The 20,059-nt window shown below is 44.8% G+C and overlaps 1 protein-coding gene across 1 annotated transcript; it reads left to right on the top strand.

Moving 5' to 3' along the window:
• The first annotated feature begins 1,450 nt into the window (after positions 1 to 1,450).
• On the top strand, positions 1,451 to 11,433 carry kiaa1841 (KIAA1841 ortholog). Its single transcript, XM_036546927.1, has 21 exons — positions 1,451 to 1,741; positions 2,824 to 2,975; positions 3,434 to 3,623; positions 3,892 to 3,985; positions 4,273 to 4,511; positions 4,684 to 4,742; positions 4,982 to 5,142; positions 5,386 to 5,472; positions 5,550 to 5,660; positions 5,841 to 5,964; positions 6,325 to 6,477; positions 6,975 to 7,123; positions 7,601 to 7,700; positions 7,949 to 7,981; positions 8,529 to 8,628; positions 9,322 to 9,410; positions 9,691 to 9,719; positions 10,354 to 10,427; positions 10,617 to 10,705; positions 10,990 to 11,084; positions 11,207 to 11,433. Exons 2-21 carry the CDS (start codon positions 2,826 to 2,828, stop codon positions 11,241 to 11,243), a joined length of 2,163 nt encoding a protein of 720 aa, XP_036402820.1. The 5' UTR covers positions 1,451 to 1,741; positions 2,824 to 2,825; the 3' UTR covers positions 11,244 to 11,433.
• The last annotated feature ends 8,626 nt before the right edge of the window (positions 11,434 to 20,059 follow it).

Raw genomic sequence — 20,059 nt, 5'->3', positions numbered from 1 at the left:
TGTGCGTTTATTATGCAGATTCAGCAGAAATGCTACCACAATTTCGTTCTACAGCAAACATGCTCACACGAGCGCACTGTTAGCTTACGCTTGGCATGCAAACGCTGAGGGTGTGCATATTAAGGCCTGTCAAAGCAGTTTGTTTAATAGCAAAAGGACCCTAAATAGCAGTGTAATATTTCCTGCATTAATGGTAATTTAGTACAAGCATTCCTCTGTACGCTAAGGGTTACGTCCTATTATATATTTTAAAGTATTTACAGTATTTGTGCAACGATCGTTGCATTATGTTAAAAAGTAAACATTTGGGTTAGAGTACCACATTGTTTTGTTACCTGAACTGATGTATCAAAGGTTACTTTCTTGCTCTTCGTCACTTTAGTGGGATTTGACTGCGCCCTAGGGACAACCAACGCTGGTCTGGTCTGGTGCATAAGGGCTCCTGTACCAGTCACTTGACACTGTCCAACTGTCTCCATCACTGTCAAATTGTGGTCAGATGTTACACTGGACATGACCTTCTTTTCTATTAGATAGCGTGTTTGTTTTAATCTACCATTGATTTCTTAAATAACTAACCAATATTTCTCTCCCTCTTAATATCTGGTAAACGTTAGCTCGAATTCCAGTATTTGTTGTCTACTTTCTATGACAAAACATGTAACTGTAGCTGGTTGGGTTTGCCAAATTAGCTAGCTAGCTAGCTAAAGTTAGCTTGCTAGCTTTATAATGAGTAGAAAATACATGGCTTGCTAGCTAGTGATCTCATCCCCTGCATAAACTCCAACAGGGGAGGACATTAAGATTATTAATAGGACTAAGACATAAGGATCGTAACAAAATAAATCGTGGGTATCTGGATAGCTTTTGCACTAAATTTCGCGTTAGTCCAGCCTCGAATCAGAGAAAGACGTTAGATAGCGAACGTTAAGAAAGGTAGCAACGTAAAGCGTCTGGCTAGTGTGTCCAGCTACCTTGCTATTTTATCTTGCAGTTCGCTTGCAGTGTGGAAAACAAAATAAATTTGCTGATTAAATTCCGAAGCTGCAGCTGGTCAATATAAGAGGGAATCACTCGCATCAGTCTACGACTTCCGTCTAGACAAGGGTGAAATTGTTACTTAGCAACGAGGCGAAGTTGTTACTTAGTAACGAGGCCGAACTGTTGCTCAGCAACGAGGACGCCGTATTGCACCTGCTGCACTGCGGCACCGGAAGCGAACAGAATGAGCTGCAGCGTGGAGAGAGAAAACGGCCGCCCCTCCTGCAACTTTCCCATTCGGCGACTGGAGGCTTTTCTACGCGAATTAGGGGGTTGTTCCTTCTCAGGGTGCCATTCTGATTGCACTCTTTCCCGGTCGATCAAATCGTCCCATTGTTGAATTGATTGAAGGGAGGGGTGTAGTTGGTCCTCCTGCTAGATTGCTGCAGAAGAACATCTTACTGTAAAGTGAAGTGCCTGTGATGCGAACCTCAGAATCACCGGACTGGACAATCTTAGTTATGTGTCTAGATAAATGTAACTTAAAATGTAAAATGTAATATTAAAAGTGCTGGCCGTCCGTCTGTACAGTGTTTTGAATTTGCTAGCCGGCTATTTAGTTAGCTAGCTGAAGAAATTACTTTGATTACTTGGCTTGCTAAAAATGTCGCACCTAAATTGCTAATATTTTGTTTAGTTTTATGAAGCGTCATTTAAGAAGAGGACCATCACTGAACGAAGAGAAATATCTAACATTATAGTTAAGTACCCTAACACGCAGGACTAGCGGTATAACGCATGCTTAGTTTGGCATAAATCATGGAAATGCTTGTATACTTTTTAGTAAAGTAGCTAAAATTTTAACAATTTTGTGCATATTGTGCATATGTTTAGTGGATCATTATGTTGCTTTCTTGCTCAGTTTAGTTGTTAAAGACTGCTTTCCATTATAATAATCATCGGGCATTGCTAGCTGGGTAGCTACCAAACAACGTCACTTTGTTTCCTGGGACACAATGTGAAACGGACACAGCAGGGACAGCGCAGCGATCGATTTATGTAACATATTAAGTAACATCCAACTAATTAACAGTTGTCTAGTTAGTTAGAAAGTATAGCTAATTCGATAACCCCAAAATGTTGGGGTTTAATTGCGTAGTATATGGCTGATGGCTTTTGTGGTACAAAGGGGTTGCTGACGTTAAACTGGTTAGCCCGTCGGCTAATTCAAGGTTAGCTGCGTTTCTAAATGCCTAGCTAATTGGGTAGTTCGTTAAGTTACGCAAGATGAACACCATTGCTGCTGACAGAATACTGTCAGCAAATTTTTTTTTTGGATCTTAACCGAAATTCCCAAATCGCAGTAATACAACCACAGTGATTTCTAGCTCGGCTAGCTACAGTTGTGGGCGGATACTTTGAAAATTGCAAGGTTGTAAAGAGACATCACAGATGTGATGGTCCCTAACAAGGACAAAGCCCGTTCGGTCATGAAGCGCATGAATATAGCTACAAAATATTTAATCCAACACTACATTTGGATGTTTGATATGTTGTAGTGGTAGTTAAGCAAATGAGGGAAATCATTCTATTTTGATGGCAAGTGTATGGGAAAAATTGCATTGTGGCAAGCGGCAGGCAATAGTCGTCGGAGTCTTATTCCGATGGCTCAGTTGGAGCAGGTTATGTACCATGAAAACACAGAATTAAGAGAGAGAAGATTAATCATACAAAATCAGTTATTGACACATAATGCCCCGTATGAAGATCTGTCATGAGATAAAATTCTGATTCTGATCTTAGCTGTAAATATTGCAGCTAAGCATATTTCTCTTTCTGTAGAAATGAGTGGCTTCTGCTCTGTCAACAACAATTTTCCGTATGATAACAACATCCTGGTGCTGGACATGGTGCTGAGTTCTCTCTGGGGAGTCCCGCAGCCCATAAACTGGGAGAACGTGGCAAGGCTTGTTCCTGGTTTTACTCCTAAGGAGGTAATCTCTTCACCACACCTCCTTTCACTTTGCAGCACTGGGGCTTCCCAAAACAGAATATCTTGAGTTATTTAGGCATTAATCTGGCATTAATATGAATATTATGTCAATTAGTGAAACCGGAATCAGACATTACACAGGCTTTGACCTAGCAGCAGTGTGGCATAGCATTAAGGAGTAGGTTGCTGGTTCGATTCCCTCCCACTGCACTGCTGCTGCACCCTTGGGTAAGGTACTTAACTCAGAACTGCCTCAGTAAATATCCAGCTGTATAAATGGGTAACACGTGAAAACACTAACCTATGTAAGTCACTCTGCATAAGAGCCTCTGCTAAATGACAGTAATATAATGTTTGCTTCACAGAGCGTTTCTGAGGCCAGTGCCTGGGTTGTACTGTATGAGCGCAGGTTTTGAGGTAATCTCGGGCCCTGCGGTAGTCACAGGTCTTTGTTCACAGTGTGCCCGGAGGTTCGAGGAGCTGAAGAGCAACGGGAGCTTCCCCCATGTGGACGAGCAGTGCAACGCGGTGACCACTGGGGACAGCTCGCCCTCGGACACCCGCTCCGCCTACATCACGTCAGCCCTGATGGACTTCCCAGGAGAGCCGGGGGAGTCACGGGCCTGTCCCAGCACCATCTCAGTAACAGGTGCCCCAGTGTGTCTCTGCTTACTGCGTCTGGTTGTGCTGTGACTGAGCAATGCTTTGGAGGAGTCCCCTTGATTTCCCAGGAGGCTGTAGTTTCAGTTATGTCTCAGTTATGTAACTGCTCTTTTTTGTGAAATGAGTAGGAAAGATAATCCGGTTACTGTTGCATTCTACCATTTGTCCTGTGTTCCACCGCACACAGTGCTACCCTTGAGAGGCCCCTGCACGAATGCAGTATGTCTTGTTTCTCACCATCTCGTTGACTTCAGGTGTGACCGTGTCTGCTTCCGGTCGAGGCGATGTGGATGAGAGTCAAGTCAGCGTCTCAGCCGGGGAGGGAGAGAAGAGTGAAAGAGGAAAAGGGTAGGGCACGTTCTGTCATACGAAACCGTAACATCTTAAGAAAATCTATCGAAAGGCAGTTTGTTTTTGTCGTTCGTTTCACTACACACTTCGCCAGCTCTGAAACTCAATTGCTGCTTTCATTTTCCACCGAAACCTTGTCTCTGAAGCCCACGTATTGCTGAAACGTGTGTCTTTTTTCCCCTGTTATGCAACAGGGTGGCCCCCAGCAGGACCACAGGTTCTGAGTTTGTTTCTGGTCCAGCAGTGACTCAGTTACAGACCTTCCTGACTGCCCCCCCCCGCAGGCCAAACATGGTGATTCACGTCTGTGACGAGACCAAAAACCTGAAGCAGGACTTCATGTGCCCACGGGACCTGCTCGTCAGCGAGATGAAGTACTTTGCGGAGTACCTGTCTGTGGACACCCAGCGCTGGGAGGATGTGGACATCTCCGTGCACTGCGACATCCAGATCTTCGACTGGCTCATGAGCTACGTCAAGCGACGCGGTGGCGCCGAGGGCGGCAGAGACAGACCCAAGCTAGGTAACAGCAGCAAGCGCATACCACTCCCACCTCTGATGTCACAGGTGCTCGGGCCATCACTAACTGTAGTTTTTTTTTTTTTTTTCCAGTGGTGCGCTGTTTTTTTTATTTGGTCATGGATTGGTGGTGTGTTTGCGGTTGTGTGTTATTGTGGTGTGTTTGTTGGTTTCAGAACCCAGCAATGTGATCTCAATCCTGATCTCCTCCGAATTCTTGAAGATGGATACATTAGTAAGTGTTGTATAGTGAGCTGGGTGCCATGTGTATGTGCAGGGCAGGCTGCATGAGTCCCATTAGTGGGGGATTGTTGTGCATGCATGACTATTAAGTGGTAACATTTACTATAATGTAGGCTACATCTTTTAGAATTCCTATGCTTATTAAATATATATCGTGTGATGGGCTATTTTGACTTGCCGTTTGACGGGCCTGTTTCATAGTCCGTGTTATGTGTGTTTGCACGCCCGCAGGTTGAAGAATGTGTACAGTTTTGCCACCAGCACATGAGTGCTATATTAGCGACACCATGCAACATGAACTGCATCAACAACAACATAGCTACACGCATCGCTGATCTCTTCACTCACAATGAGGCAGACGAGGTCAAGGACAAAAAAGACAAATTCAAGAGGTAACGGAGAAGGCCTGTCAATCAGGCCAGTTATTTCTGTCCCCTAGTGTTCTGCCAACCTACAGGTCAGTTCCTCTACTCATTAGCAGTAGTAACCTTTGCATAGCAATGGTTTTGTATAGTAGATATGATTAATATTTACAATATTTTCATATAAAATCAAGGTCTGCTGCATGTATTTAAAACTCAAAAATCCAAACATATATAACATGTTCTGTATGATTCAATTTCTCTTTCTCCCAGCAAATTGTTTCAAAAGAAAATAGAGAGGCTCTTTGACCCAGATTTCAAGAATCCCGATTGCCCTGGAAACGCCGCAACGCTGTACCGGTGAGTGTGGTTTCAGGACGTGAGGTAATGATCACTCACCGCATGGGCCAAACTGACTGCGCTCCATCCCGCTGCAGGTGTGGACTGTGCAATAAACTTCTGACCAAAGAGGTGGAGAGAAAGATCGCCTGTGTTCCCGGGAAAATCAACATCGACACCCACGGGGGCATCATATACAACCACACCAGGTACCGGCCACTGGGCAAACTCTGCTTTGGGGATGACTGTCTCAGCACATTTACATACATTGAAACATTACATATACAGTGTTAAAAATATGTAGGAGTTAAAGGTACTGAAACATTATGAGGACTGGTTTACTGCCAGTAAGTGCATTGTTCTTTTTCCATTGTGTTTTTGTTGCTAAGGCATAAGAGCTGGGAGATCCATGACTACCTGAGCAGCCTGTACGAGGAGCTCAAGTCCTGGCCCCTGGTGTACTGGAGGATCTGGGGCACCATCAACTTCCTATCGTGCTCTCGCTGCGAACAGGTGGGCGTGGCCACAGTGTCTCACCTGAAATGGCATGCCCCTGAGGAGGGAACTTCATCCAAAGATTCATTTCACTTCAGTTGCAGAACGTATTCAGTCCCTAAACATGTTCTCTGCTGTATCTGTGTTTTTTAGAAACACACAGTTTATATTTCTCAAACTCTCAATGCCCCTGAGATGCATAAAACAGAATGCTTACCACGATAATCATCACCGAGGATAAGTTTTCCTGCCCTCAAGGTCAGATAAACGCACATGTAAATAAATATAATGATTGTAGAGTATAGTCCTGTCATTTGGTTTCTTTGGATCTGTGCGTGCAGAGTGGGTTATGACGTGGTCTTCCTGGTGGTCCTTCAGGTGTTTCCATGCTCGGAGCTGGCACAGTGCAGGTACCACCCAGAGGATGTGCTTTACCCCAGCAAGGCGATGGAGCAGGGCTGGCATGGCACAGGCCTGTACCCCTGCTGTAACCAGAGGGTCATGCGCTTCGACCCCACCTGCATGCCCAAGGTAGGCAGGCCCACACAAAACACACTCGCCTCAATGTCTGCCTACAAATTGTGCAATGACATACAGCATTTACAGGACAGAACCTTCACTTTAGTTTTTTTGGGGTTTAAAAAACAACCTGTGAGTTGGAATCCTTAAAGAAAAGTTCAAAATGAATAGTTTCTGAATTATCACCACTGCCTGGACAACATCACAGTGCATGTCTCTGAGTGTCTGCATGTCTCTGAGTGTCTGCACGTCTATGAGTGTCTGTGCGTCTGTGAGATTCTGTGCGTCTGTGAGATTGTGTGTGTCTGTGAGCCCCTCCGTGTCTGTGAGTCTCTGCAGGTCTGAGTCTGAACGTCTGTCTCTGCGGGTCTGTGAGTCTCTGTGCATCAGTGAATCTCTCCTTGTCTGTGAGATTCTGTGAGTCTCTCCGTGTCTGTGAGATTGTGTGTGTGTGTCTGTGAGTCTCTCCGTGTCTGTTAGACCGTGCTGATGTGTGTCTGTGCCGTCAGGGTTGTAAGGTCCAGGACCACATGGTGAGCCCATCTGAGCCCGGCACCGGTGGGGATGAGCAGCCGAACCCGGCGCAGACCAGAGTGCTGAACGACCTGCTGCTGCACAGAGACGCAGTGTGCCCGCCCGCCGCACCGCTACCAGAGGGGTAAGACTGCAGCGGACCTGCGGCGCGGGGGGGGCTTACTTCATCCCAAGCATGCGACAGAAATCTGTCTCTCAATGGGAGGCAGTGTAGCATAGTGGTATAGATCAGGGCTTGTAACTGAAAGGTTCCTGGTTTGATTCCCCACTGGGCCACTGCTGCTGTACCCTTGAGGAAGGTACTTAACCCAGAACTGGCTCAGTAAATATCCAGCGGTATGAATGGATAATATGTAAAAATTGTAACCCGTGTAAGTGGCTCTTGATAAGAGCGTCTGCTAAATGACAGTCAGGGAATGAAAGACGCTGTAGCTTGGTCGTTTACTCTCATGTTAGTTGAATGGGTGGACTCCCCATGGGGCGGTGTGTAGTCCATCACTCCCGCCACTGTGCTGACGGTACCTGCTCCTCATACCTGTGATGGCCTGTGCTCCTCTGGATTCTGCAGTGCTGACCCGGCTCTCTGTGCTGTGTGGGGCAGGAATGCCGAGTCAGGCCCCGGTGGGGGGCGGGTGCTGGACTGTGACATCGTGCTGGAGCCGGGGGTCCTGGGGGCGCAGAGACCAGGGGAGGTTACAGCGGTGAGTGCGCGTTCCACATTCATGCACAGGAATAAGGATGCATACCCAACATTTATATTACACAGAAAATGCATTCTGCATTATCTAGTACCTTTGCGTGCTTTATGCATGTGTTGTATAGTGCATCGAGATCAAACACTTTTCAGTAATAAGGTAAATAACTATTATCTGAAAATCTATCCAGATCAAACAATAAGGAACATTTAACTGCTCTTTACTTACATCTGTACGTCTGTTGTTTTTTGCAGTTTTCGTTGTTGAAAAACTGGGGCCTTCAGCTGGTATGTCAAATGTTACAATTTGAGTAGATTATGAACTGGCATATTGATTCACTTGCAGTCAAAAAGTTATTCACCACATACAGCAACACATACCTATGTTAAACTCAACAATGGGTATGAGCTGGCCTTCAGTCACCCGACCTGAACGCATTGAGAAGCTTTGGGATTAAATTATACCCATGATGCATCAGCATATCCATGTGAATCCGCTGGGAACTGTGGACTCCTGCTAACATTACACGGGAGGTGCAGCCGCAGGAACGCTTCTTGTTTGATTACACGGAAAGGAACTGTGCAGCCACCGTTGCGTAGCTCGATCTAAAAGTTGAAGATGTAGTGATTCGTTTATGTATGGTGTCATGCATGGTATTTATAATCAGGTTTTTCATAATCAGTCATTTGTCCCAAAGCTTTGTGGTTCTTTTGAACTACCAATTTCATAGCTAACTATTTTTAGTTCACATTTTTTCCTGCTGTGTTAGAAAGCGTTTTTATGATAATGGCTTCAGGAACAGGGCCTCAGTGTGTTACGTGGTTACCCCTGCAGAGACAGCAGTCCCTGTTGTCTGAGGACGAGGAGTATACAACTGGTTCGGAGGTGACCGAGGACGAGGTCGGCGATGAAGAGGAAGTCGCCAAGAAGCAAGGTGAAGTGACTTGCAATGCAGTGAGTTGTTATAGCCACTAGGTGGTAGTATTCAGCTACTTTTTAAAAGGTGTGACCAGATGAAGAAAGCTCAGGACATGTGGACTTGCACAGGATGTTAACTCCTTACCCTTCATGTAAGAGAGAAAATAAATGTCAGGAATAAACAGTCTCTAAGTCTATGTTGTTTTTATGAGGTCAAGATTACTAGAACTTGGTTGCGGGCTGTGTATATTTAGCAGTATGGTGTTTCAGTATGGTGTTGCATAACATAGTTTTGTCATAAGTATGTCACATGATAGTCATAACATTATGTCACGTGCTTTTTGTAAAGACCTGTTCATTTCAACTTCCATACTGTCAGAATAGAATTAAGATCTATGGGGGCAGATGAGTACCCTGACATTTTTGAAGAACTTGATTCACCCTGATAATTAGAAAGGACAAAATATCAACATTCCCTAAGGATACTACATTTTTATGCCAATAGGAGTAACCTCACAAGTTTATTTTATTTATCTTTTATTGGTAATATTTTCACTTTTGGCAGGTACACACATCAGAACACAAGAAACAATAAATGGCTTTTTAATGTGACGTAACCAGGTGTCATATAAGACTACTGCAGTAGCCTATTCATTAAAAAAAATGTAATAGTGGTGTTCTTTTGTCTACAAATGTCTCATGTCCACAGGTGCAAAGAAGGCCAAAAAATCAAAGAGGCCTCTGAAGAGGCAGGTGTCGTCCCCGAGTTTCCAGCGCAAAGAAAAAACAGTGGAGAAGGTGAGGCACCTCCTGTCTGAGGGCTTGTTTTTTTTTTTTTTTTTGGGGGGGGGGGGGGGTGTCAGTTCTGCCCAGATGCTGTGCAGGTTCACTGATTTTTTATAGTATGTAGATCAGTTTATTTAATGACCCTAGTAAAGAGGATGAGTCCTCCAGATCGTTTAAAGATCAGTGAATCTTCACAGCATGTGGCCTGTGATGGCCTTCACGGTTCTCTTGGTTCATGTTGTAGATCCTGTCCTGGGGTCAGGATTCTCACTCACCCTTTGTCTGTCTGTAGGCACCGTCCCGGGACAGTACTCCATTCACGTAAGTATATCTGACAGTACTCCATTCACGTGAGGTGTCTGATAACCTCAGAGGGCTTGCTTTTGCCTCCCAGAATATGCTAGTGTCTTTAGCAAAAGCTACTGTGCATTCAGATACAGTGCCACTGTCTGGTCCCTGCAGGAGTAGTCTGTGTTTGTAACATCATTGTGAAATTCTCTCACCTTTTTAATTGCCTCTGCAGTTGCTTTTGATGATGTATTGTCATTTGCCAGCCATTTGTTTCCTCATCACTGATTCAGTGGCAGTATCCTACAAGCAGTACAATGGTGCAGTCCTTGGAGTCTCTGAAATACATGAAAAATATGCTTTAGGATGCTTTTACAAGGATAAAAGCAAAAAATATTTACGTACCTTTTTGTTTAGTTTGCATTAATGCAAAGTTGAAGGTACCTGTTTGCACTTCTGTAATTATTTGCTTAGACAAAAAGTAAAATCTTTGATAGATTGTGTTTTTATTCATTTTAGTTCAAATGTGTGATCCATTTTTGTAAGTGGTGGCAAATCGGGCATCGACGACTCATGTCTTTTGAGTTAGCAGCCAGGACCTTCTCAGCTGTTAGTGGGTGAAATTTCGGCCGCATTCAGGACCCTGGTCATGGCTTTGTGTTCACAGAGTGAGTCTGCAGAAGAGCAAATGGGATAGTACGCGCTCCATGCGCTTCAACCAGGACGCCCAGAGAGAGGAAGGTACAATGGCTGCATTCTCTGTCCCCTGTCAGCACAAGCTCACTGTTTAATGCGGTTATTCACTTGCGCTGTGTACAAGCTCATTAAGTGTGTCCACATCTCTGAGGCTGATACATCTGCCTGAATGTGTGTGTGTGTGTGTGTGTGTGTGTGTGTGTATTCACTGAGTTCTTTATGTGTATTCCTCAGATCAGCGACGGATGGTTGAAATCATTGGGCACCTCACTAAGATGAGGTTCGGTGATATGGAACAAACCCAATCGAAGGACATAAAAGAGGTAGGTGGATCTGAAGACTGTCAGAGGTCATGACCTTTAGTTACATCTTCAGAGTACATTTCTCAGTGAAACATGATCCAACCTTTCACGTTGTGCCTCTGATCTGTGTTTGGAAGTAAATGGAGTAAGTTACCGTTAATATTCCGTAAGATGGGCTTCAGGTGATAACATTTTCTGAGTCTGTGTGTGAATTGGGATCTCTCCCTCGGTATGCTGTTGAAAGTGTGCCTTGGTAACAGGGGCAGGTTTTGGGGGGGGGTTTGTCATTGTGGCTCTTGTTTCAGTACGCAGGGGGGATCTACGCCAGACTGGAGGCCCAGTTCAGGGCATCCTCACAGAATGCCAGCCGACAGACCAGCTCAGACGGCAAGACTGTCAGGTGAGTCTCTCAGAGGGAAGCACTGTACCTGCAGTTGTGGAGACCTCCTTTTAAACTGTGACCGCTCAGTGAAACAGCTGCTGACTATTCTCTCTGTGCCTCTGGTATCACCTCTTTCCCAGGGCTAAGGCTCGCATAACACAGGCCCGGCCCACCTAGAGACCGCAGAGGCGTCTGGAGAACAGGAAGGAAGCGGAGGCGCACTCTGGCGGCTGTACTGTGAAGCTGTTTGCAGAGAGGCTGTACTGTGAAGCTGTTTGCAGCCCTTCCGAACCGTAGCACCCCCACACCCAGACCTCTACGCCCACCCCCCCCCACTACCACCCCCCCCCGAGCTCAGGGTCCAGCTTCGGCGTCTCCCCCACGTGGCTCAGCTTTGCCTCAGGGCTGCGGCCCACTCAGCCTAAACTCAGGTGACTTTGTAACGTTCACCTCCTCCTTGCCCCCCTTCTCCGGCTGCTTTTGGTTTGAACCCCCATTGCGTCTGAACCCCCCCACGTGGAGAAAAAGAGGAATTGCTCTACACTAACAGGCCTGCCACCACTGTCCCAGTGCTATATAACAGTGAGAACAAGCAGCAGTTTGCAAGACCTTACGTGTGAAAGGGAGCCGGCCGCTAAAGCCAAACTTGTTTTTTTCTTATTTCTTGCCTTTTAATGTGTTCAGAATAATTCCCAGTTCATTTGTTTTAAATCTAACATTGTGTACAATGCAGTATTTCAGCAGGTTTGTTGTTGAGTTGTCTGACCTGACTGCAACCCTTTTTTCCCTAAAATTCAGGTTTAAACACTGAATTCCCGGATCGTACTACCTGAAATCACAATGTGTATGAATATTTCTTTAGGCCACAGTTACAGTATTGAATAGGTTAAGATGACATATTCATATTGCACTAATAGGATTAATAAAATTACAAATGTACATTAACAGCAAGCATGTGTATTTAGAATTTTATTTCTTCTTTATTCTCTCTTCTCTTTTTAAAAGTTGTTCTTCAAAGCTAGCATGTTTAATGACAAAATGAAAGTACATTAATATCCCTGTAAAGTGAGTATAAAAACAGTCAGCGATATATTCAGTACAGGCTCTGCATCTTGATGAAAAGAAGAAGTAAAATGGGAAAAAAAACTGTACAAAAAGAGGAGAATGTTAGTAACCTTGTGGTAGGTAATAACAATTCTAATGTCATAGATTATCATTGTTATGAAACCTGCATAACTCTTCCTTTCTCTGCTGAAATTGATGTGTTAGACTAACATTCACTTACAACTGCAATATCACGCTCAGTAATAGAGAAATTGAAGTGTGTTCAGATGCAACCTCTGGCAGTTACAATGTGTGAATAGCTTAGGTTAATGAATTTCTCTTAAATTAGTTTGATGCAAGTCACAACTACCAGCAAAACTGGCCCTACTGTGTCATTGTCCCATTGCATTGTGGGATAGGGCCAGCAGATAGGATTTAATTGGGAGTTACACTGAGAACTAGCACATATAATTTTCAAACAGGTGAAGCAAAGTGCTATTCCATTAAATTACTGGATTGTTCATGCCGGTATGTTGGCTCAGGCTAGGCTCAAGTATAGCAGTAATGCTACAGCATGAAAAGGTTGGAAACAGTTGTTTGCACATGTTAGTCATGCGTTTCAGTTGTAGACCTGGGATAGTATGGCATCAGTTCCGTTTTGACAGGCCTGTGCAGTTTGTGGTGGCTTGTGCCTGTTCCTGTGATCAGCCAGAGATTTCTTCCTCCTAATGCATCAGCATCAGCTTGTAACTGAACACCTGGCAGTTTGTCTAAACTAGTTCTACAATACCTTACACTACACTGCTCTACACTATATTGCTCTACATTACACTACACTACACTGCTCTACACTATACTGCTCTACATTACACTACACTGCTCTACACTATACTGCTCTACATTACACTACACTGCTCTACACTATACTGCTCTACATTACACTACACTGCTCTACACTACACTGCTCTACACTACACTGCTCTACAGTACACTGCTCTACACTACACTGCTCTACACTACACTGCTCTACATTACACTGCTCTACACTACACTGCTCTACACTATACTGCTCTACACTACACTGCTCTACACTATACTGCTCTACACTATACTGCTCTACACTATACTGCTCTACACTACACTGCTCTACACTACACTACAGTACACTGCTCTACACTATACTGCTCTACACTATACTGCTCTACAGTACACTGCTCTACACTATACTGCTCTACACTATACTGCTCTATACTACACTGCTCTACACTACACTACAGTACACTGCACTACACTACACTGCTCTACACTATACTGCTCTACAGTACACTGCACTACACTACACTGCTCTACACTACACTGCTCTACACTACACTGCTCTACACTATACTGCTCTACATTACACTGCTCTACACTACACTGCTCTACACTACACTGCTCTACACTACACTGCTCTACACTATACTGCTCTACACTATACTGCTCTACACTACACTGCTCTACACTGCTCTACACTACACTGCTCTACACTATACTGCTCTACACTACACTGCTCTACACTACACTACAGTACACTGCTCTACACTATACTGCTCTACACTATACTGCTCTACAGTACACTGCTCTACACTATACTGCTCTACACTATACTGCTCTACACTATACTGCTCTACACTACACTACAGTACACTGCACTACACTACACTGCTCTACACTATACTGCTCTACAGTACACTGCACTACACTACACTGCTCTACACTATACTGCTCTACAGTACACTGCTCTACACTATACTGCTCTACATTACACTGCTCTACACTACACTGCTCTACACTACACTGCTCTACACTATACTGCTCTACACTATACTGCTCTACACTATACTGCTCTACACTATACTGCTCTACACTACACTGCTCTACACTACACTACAGTACACTGCTCTACACTATACTGCTCTACACTATACTGCTCTACAGTACACTGCTCTACACTATACTGCTCTACACTATACTGCTCTACACTACACTGCTCTACACTACACTACAGTACACTGCACTACACTACACTGCTCTACACTATACTGCTCTACAGTACACTGCACTACACTACACTGCTCTACACTACACTGCTCTACAGTACACTGCTCTACACTATACTGCTCTACATTACACTGCTCTACACTACACTGCTCTACACTACACTGCTCTACACTATACTGCTCTACACTACACTGCTCTACACTATACTGCTCTACACTATACTGCTCTACACTACACTGCTCTACACTACACTACAGTACACTGCACTACACTACACTGCTCTACACTATACTGCTCTACAGTACACTGCTCTACACTACACTACAGTACACTGCTCTACACTACACTACAGTACACTGCTCTACACTACAGTACACTGCTCTACACTATACTGCTCTACATTACACTGCTCTACACTACACTGCTCTACACTACACTACACTGCTCTACACTGCACTACACTGCTCTACACTACACTACACTGCTCTGCTCTACACTACACTGCTCTACACTACACTGCTCTACACTACACTGCTCTACACTACACTACAGTACACTGCTCTACACTATACTGCTCTACACTACACTGCTCTACACTACACTGCTCTACACTATACTGCTCTACATTACACTGCTCTACACTACACTGCTCTACACTATACTGCTCTACACTATACTGCTCTACACTATACTGCTCTACACTACACTGCTCTACACTACACTGCTCTACACTACACTGCTCTACACTATACTGCTCTACACTACACTGCTCTACACTACATTACACTGCTCTACACTATACTGCTCTACATTACACTGCTCTACACTACACTGCTCTACACTACACTGCTCTACACTACAGTACACTGCTCTACACTATACTGCTCTACATTACACTGCTCTACACTACACTGCTCTACACTATACTGCCCTACACTATACTGCTCTACACTACACTGCTCTACACTACAGTACACTGCTCTACACTACACTACACTACACTGCTCTACACTACACTACAGTACACTGCTCTACACTACACTGCTCTACACTATACTGCTCTACACTACACTGCTCTACAGTATACTGCTCTACACTATACTGCTCTACATTACACTACACTACATTACACTGCTCTACACTACACTATACTGCTCTACATTACACTATACTACATTACACTGCTCTACATTACACTACACTGCTCTACACTATACTGCTCTACACTATACTGCTCTACACTACACTGCTCTGCACTACACTGCTCTACACTGCTCTACACTACACTACACTACACTGCTCTACACTATACTGCTCTACACTACACTACACTGCTCTACACTATACTGCTCTACACTACACTACACTACACTGCTCTACAGTATACTGCTCTACACTATACTGCTCTACATTACACTACACTACATTACACTGCTCTACACTACACTATACTGCTCTACATTACACTACACTGCTCTACACTATACTGCTCTACATTACACTACACTGCTCTATACTACACTGCTCTACACTATACTGCTCTACATTACACTACACTGCTCTACACTACACTACACCGCTCTACACTATACTGCTCTACATTACACTACACTACACTACACTGCTCTACACTATACTGCTCTACATTACACTACACTACACTACACTACACTGCTCTACACAACACTACACTACTCTACACTACACTGCTTTACACTACACTACACTACACTGCTCTACACAACACTACACTACTCTACACTACACTGCTCTACACTGCTCTACACTACACTACACTACACTGCTCTACACAACACTACACTACTCTACTATACTGCTCTACATTACACTACACTACATTACACTGCTCTACACTACACTATACTGCTCTACATTACACTACACTGCTCTACACTATACTGCTCTACATTACACTACACTGCTCTACACTACACTGCTCTACACTACACTACACTACACTACACTAGTAATGGGAGCAGAGGGGGAAAGCAGTGCAGTGCACCCTCTTTCTTTATTAGCTGGTTGTTTTTAATGGACCATGACATGAATGAGAGCTGATAGAACCAAACATCTGCCTGTTATTTACGGGCAGGCAGTTTGCTTCAGGCAGTAGCAGCTGCCACACGCCGTGCCTTCTGTACGATTAATCATTTCCTCCAAAGTCCTTCAAGGACAGAAGGATATGATGGGTCCGGGTGAGAAAACTTGCTGCACTAAGACTGACTTTTTTTACATTACGTTGGTTAGAGATCATGTACTGAATGAACATGCACTAATGAACCTAAATTATTGTCTAAATAAGAGGTTTTGATTTTTTTCCTAGCATTTCTTTTTGCCAAAGACCAGAGTGTTAACTATATTTGCAAAGGCATTGTGTTAATTCCTTAAAATTGTCCCATTAAGGCCCCTGTAGAGTGAGCAGATTTGATTTTGATGATGATCTGTTGTGGTCTGGGGGCAAATTCAGAGGTGAAGTAAATGTAAAGGTGAAGGTCAAAGTTCAAGTTCTTAAGTCCCTTTACCATTTTTCCTGTCAGTCATCTCTCTTTACGGTAGATGGAAGACCTATGTCCTGCACTGTGGTAGTTATGTTATTATACACTAGGTGGCAGCATTGATTTTGCATGCTTGTGTTTGTGACGTGATGTATTGGTCCTCCCTGTTTCTACAGTAAAATCACAGTGACACACAAATGTGATGTAAATGAGGAATTTTTTGCATAATGGAGAGAATTAGTGCAAAATAACCAAGCTTAAATGAATATTATGTTTCCATCTAATTGGTTTAAAGAGGACCCACTCTGGATGAAAGGGCAAGGAAACTTTTAAAGATGTATAGAAAAAGAAAAAAATCAGGTAGCATGTTGGCTCCAAACGATGTGCGGTAAGTGGCTCGCAGTGATGTGTGAGGACTTAGAGCAGAGAGAGAACTGGTCGTTTTCCTGTCACAGGCGAGGGAAAGAGGGCCTGTGGAAGGAGGATGCTGACATGTGCAGTTTTCCTAAGAGCCACAAGAGGAGACAGGCAAAGCTTCTTCAAAGCATCTTCCACTGCAGCGTCTGTGGAAGGGGTCCAGCCAGGCCAGAGAGCCTGAAACCGAGAGAGGTGCTGGGGACGCAGGCATGCGCTGGTTCAGGAGGCCAGCGGTACCGCAGGTTCCGTGGGGAGGAGACGGATGAGCCAGGCCTCGGCCCGGATCCAGACACGCTGTCCACAGCCGGAGGCACCGGGGTCCTGCGTGGGGTCATCAGAGTTCAGAAACACATTGAGACCTGGAGGCTACAGTGGTAGAGCCAGGGGCAGCTCCCTCCAACTGAGGTTTACATGATACCCAATCACAGCGGATGGCGTCAGGTTATTGTCCTGGCAATGAGCCAATCAGGTCTGGCGAAAGATCTTGACATGAGTAGCAGGTGAGTCTTCATTTGATTAATTGCAATGACTGTGTTTACGCCAGTGCCGAAATGGGGAGATAAATATTAGCACTCACAGAAATAGATTTTCTATTTATTCCCTGTATTTTAGAATTTAGTTCTTGGTATGAGTGTGGAATTTTGTTTCATCACTAAAATGAGTATCAGCATTTACTCTGTGAAATTGAGGGTTAATTTATGTTACATTTACAGTAATGTAACACAATCTGTGTGTGATGCATTCTGATACGTAGGCCTCCTTCGAGGGTGAGTATTCCCGCCAGCTGGGGTCCGTTTCTTATGGCACAGAGTTCATCTGAATTCATTCTGATGGGAGTGAGAGGAGGCAATCGACACATGAACACCTGCAGATAACAGAGAGAGACTATTCTACCTGCACCTGAACACCTGCAATTACGGAGAGAGACTGTTCTACCTGCACCTGGACACCTGCAGTTAAGGAGAGAGACTGTTCTACCTGCACCTGAACACCTGCACTCCAGCATGGTGTCTTTTCTGTGGCCTGCACCAGTTAAGAGCAGAACAGGGATAGACTATTTTCATGTCAAATTTGGCTGTCGTACAACAACGTCCACATTCCTCTTAACATCAGACCGATGATTGGATAGCTTTATGTTCATCTTCCTGATCTTCAGTCTAACCTACTAACATTTCAGTGATAAAAAAACCCAATGTGAAACCACCACATCGCAACACTACGCTTCTACCGAATGATCACATACAGTATGTATTCCCTGCTGTCTCTCTCATCTCATGTCCCTTATCCCAGCAACCTACACATATGCAAACACCAGTCTCTCTGTTGGCTACTGAAATGCTGATTTCAGTTATATAATGTCAGCTTAGTAGCCTCCTTATCCAGGGCAGGACTTTACATATTATCCATGGAGGCTGTAGCCCAGTGAGCCAGTTATGCCAAAAAAAAAAATGTTACTGCGGCTGCCTGCAGTTGACCTTTTGCCGCTACTGACCAATGCGTTTCAGCATCGGCAGCACCTGCACAGTGTAAACCGGCAGTGTTGCCACGGCAGTGAGCTCTCTTAGCAAATAAAATAATCACGTTCGGAGACAGGAATTCAAGGTGTTTTCAGAAATACATGGTTAGTAGATCTACTGCTCTCCTTTCATGAATTGAGAGAAATACAGTCTAGTCTAGAACAGTTTATACACACATATATACATATTTACTGCTGAAAGGTGCCAATATGATTCAAATCCAGCCATCCTCAGCATGCATCCCTAGAGTGCAGAGAAACCCCCACCCCCTCTGCCCATAAAAGGCAAACATTTCAGTGCAGAGCGCTTAATCTCCACCGTAAGGAAATCACTGCAGAAGCTGCTGCCAGGTGTGGGGCTATACAGCATATCGATACCGGTAAACCGGCTGCATTGGAGAGGAGTTTCTGTGGATAGGGCGGTGAGCGCTGCGGTCGACACCGTGAGGGACAGGATCGGCAAGGTACACTGTGATGCACTGAAACGGTGCGGGCCAAGCTGGCCCGAGACCAGCGCTTCTGAGACCCGTCCAGCTGCACCTCACAACGGATTCCACGCATGGCTCTGTCAAAGTGGGTCATGAGCAGCCCGGGCTCATGTTTCTCTGCAGCCACCCCCCGCGAACGGGGTTAGCAGTCACCTCAGCACGGACCACGCGTTCCGCCAAACCCGACAGAGTGGCTCTCACTGAACGAACGCGACACACTGATGCACTCAACGCGGAGAACGCTCTCAACGCGGAAAACGCTCTCAACGCGGAAAATGCTCTCAACGCGGAAAACGCTCTCAACGCGGAGAACGCTCTCAACACGGAGAACGCTCTCAACGCGGAAAACGCTCTCAACGCGGAGAACGCTCTCAACGCGGAGAACGCTCTCAACGCGGAGAACGCTCTCAACGCGGAGAACGCGCTCAGGTCAACTGATGGGAGGATTTAAACTAGCTATTTCCCAAGCCTGACTACATTTAAGTTTCAAGAGATGTGTGCAAATGTTACTTACCGAACGTGCTGCACTTACCGTTTCCACTGTGTGAACTACACTTGTCACAAGATTGAATCGAACCCTCTTTGAAACAGACAATAAAATGGTGTCTTTTTGTCTTTTTCTTGAGTCGGGTCTGTGGGGACTCCAGCGGGCAGAGACAGCACACCTGCACAGATTCAGATCTTACAGGCGCTTTCAGCACCATCGGAGATGCTGTCCTGCTGAAGGGGGGTCTCTTTCAGGGGCTGCGCTATTGCCATGCAGTTAACAATCACACACTCTAATGTACGCTTCCATAACTTTCTACATGTAACACTATAAATGGTATTATTGACAAAAGGTCATCAAAAAGTCATCAAATTCTGGAAACCAAATTTATCTTATACAGGGAAACTTGTGTAGCTTAGCTGCCCTATCATGCAGCTGATTATACTTTGCTCCAGGATGCCAGTGTGTGGGATTTGAAACTGCAG

The sequence above is a fragment of the Megalops cyprinoides genome, chromosome 15, assembly GCF_013368585.1.
Source record: "Megalops cyprinoides isolate fMegCyp1 chromosome 15, fMegCyp1.pri, whole genome shotgun sequence".
In the NCBI taxonomy this organism is placed as follows: domain Eukaryota; kingdom Metazoa; phylum Chordata; class Actinopteri; order Elopiformes; family Megalopidae; genus Megalops; species Megalops cyprinoides.
The sequence above is the reverse complement of the archived record's forward strand: the minus strand, read 5'-3'. Positions and strand labels throughout refer to the sequence as shown.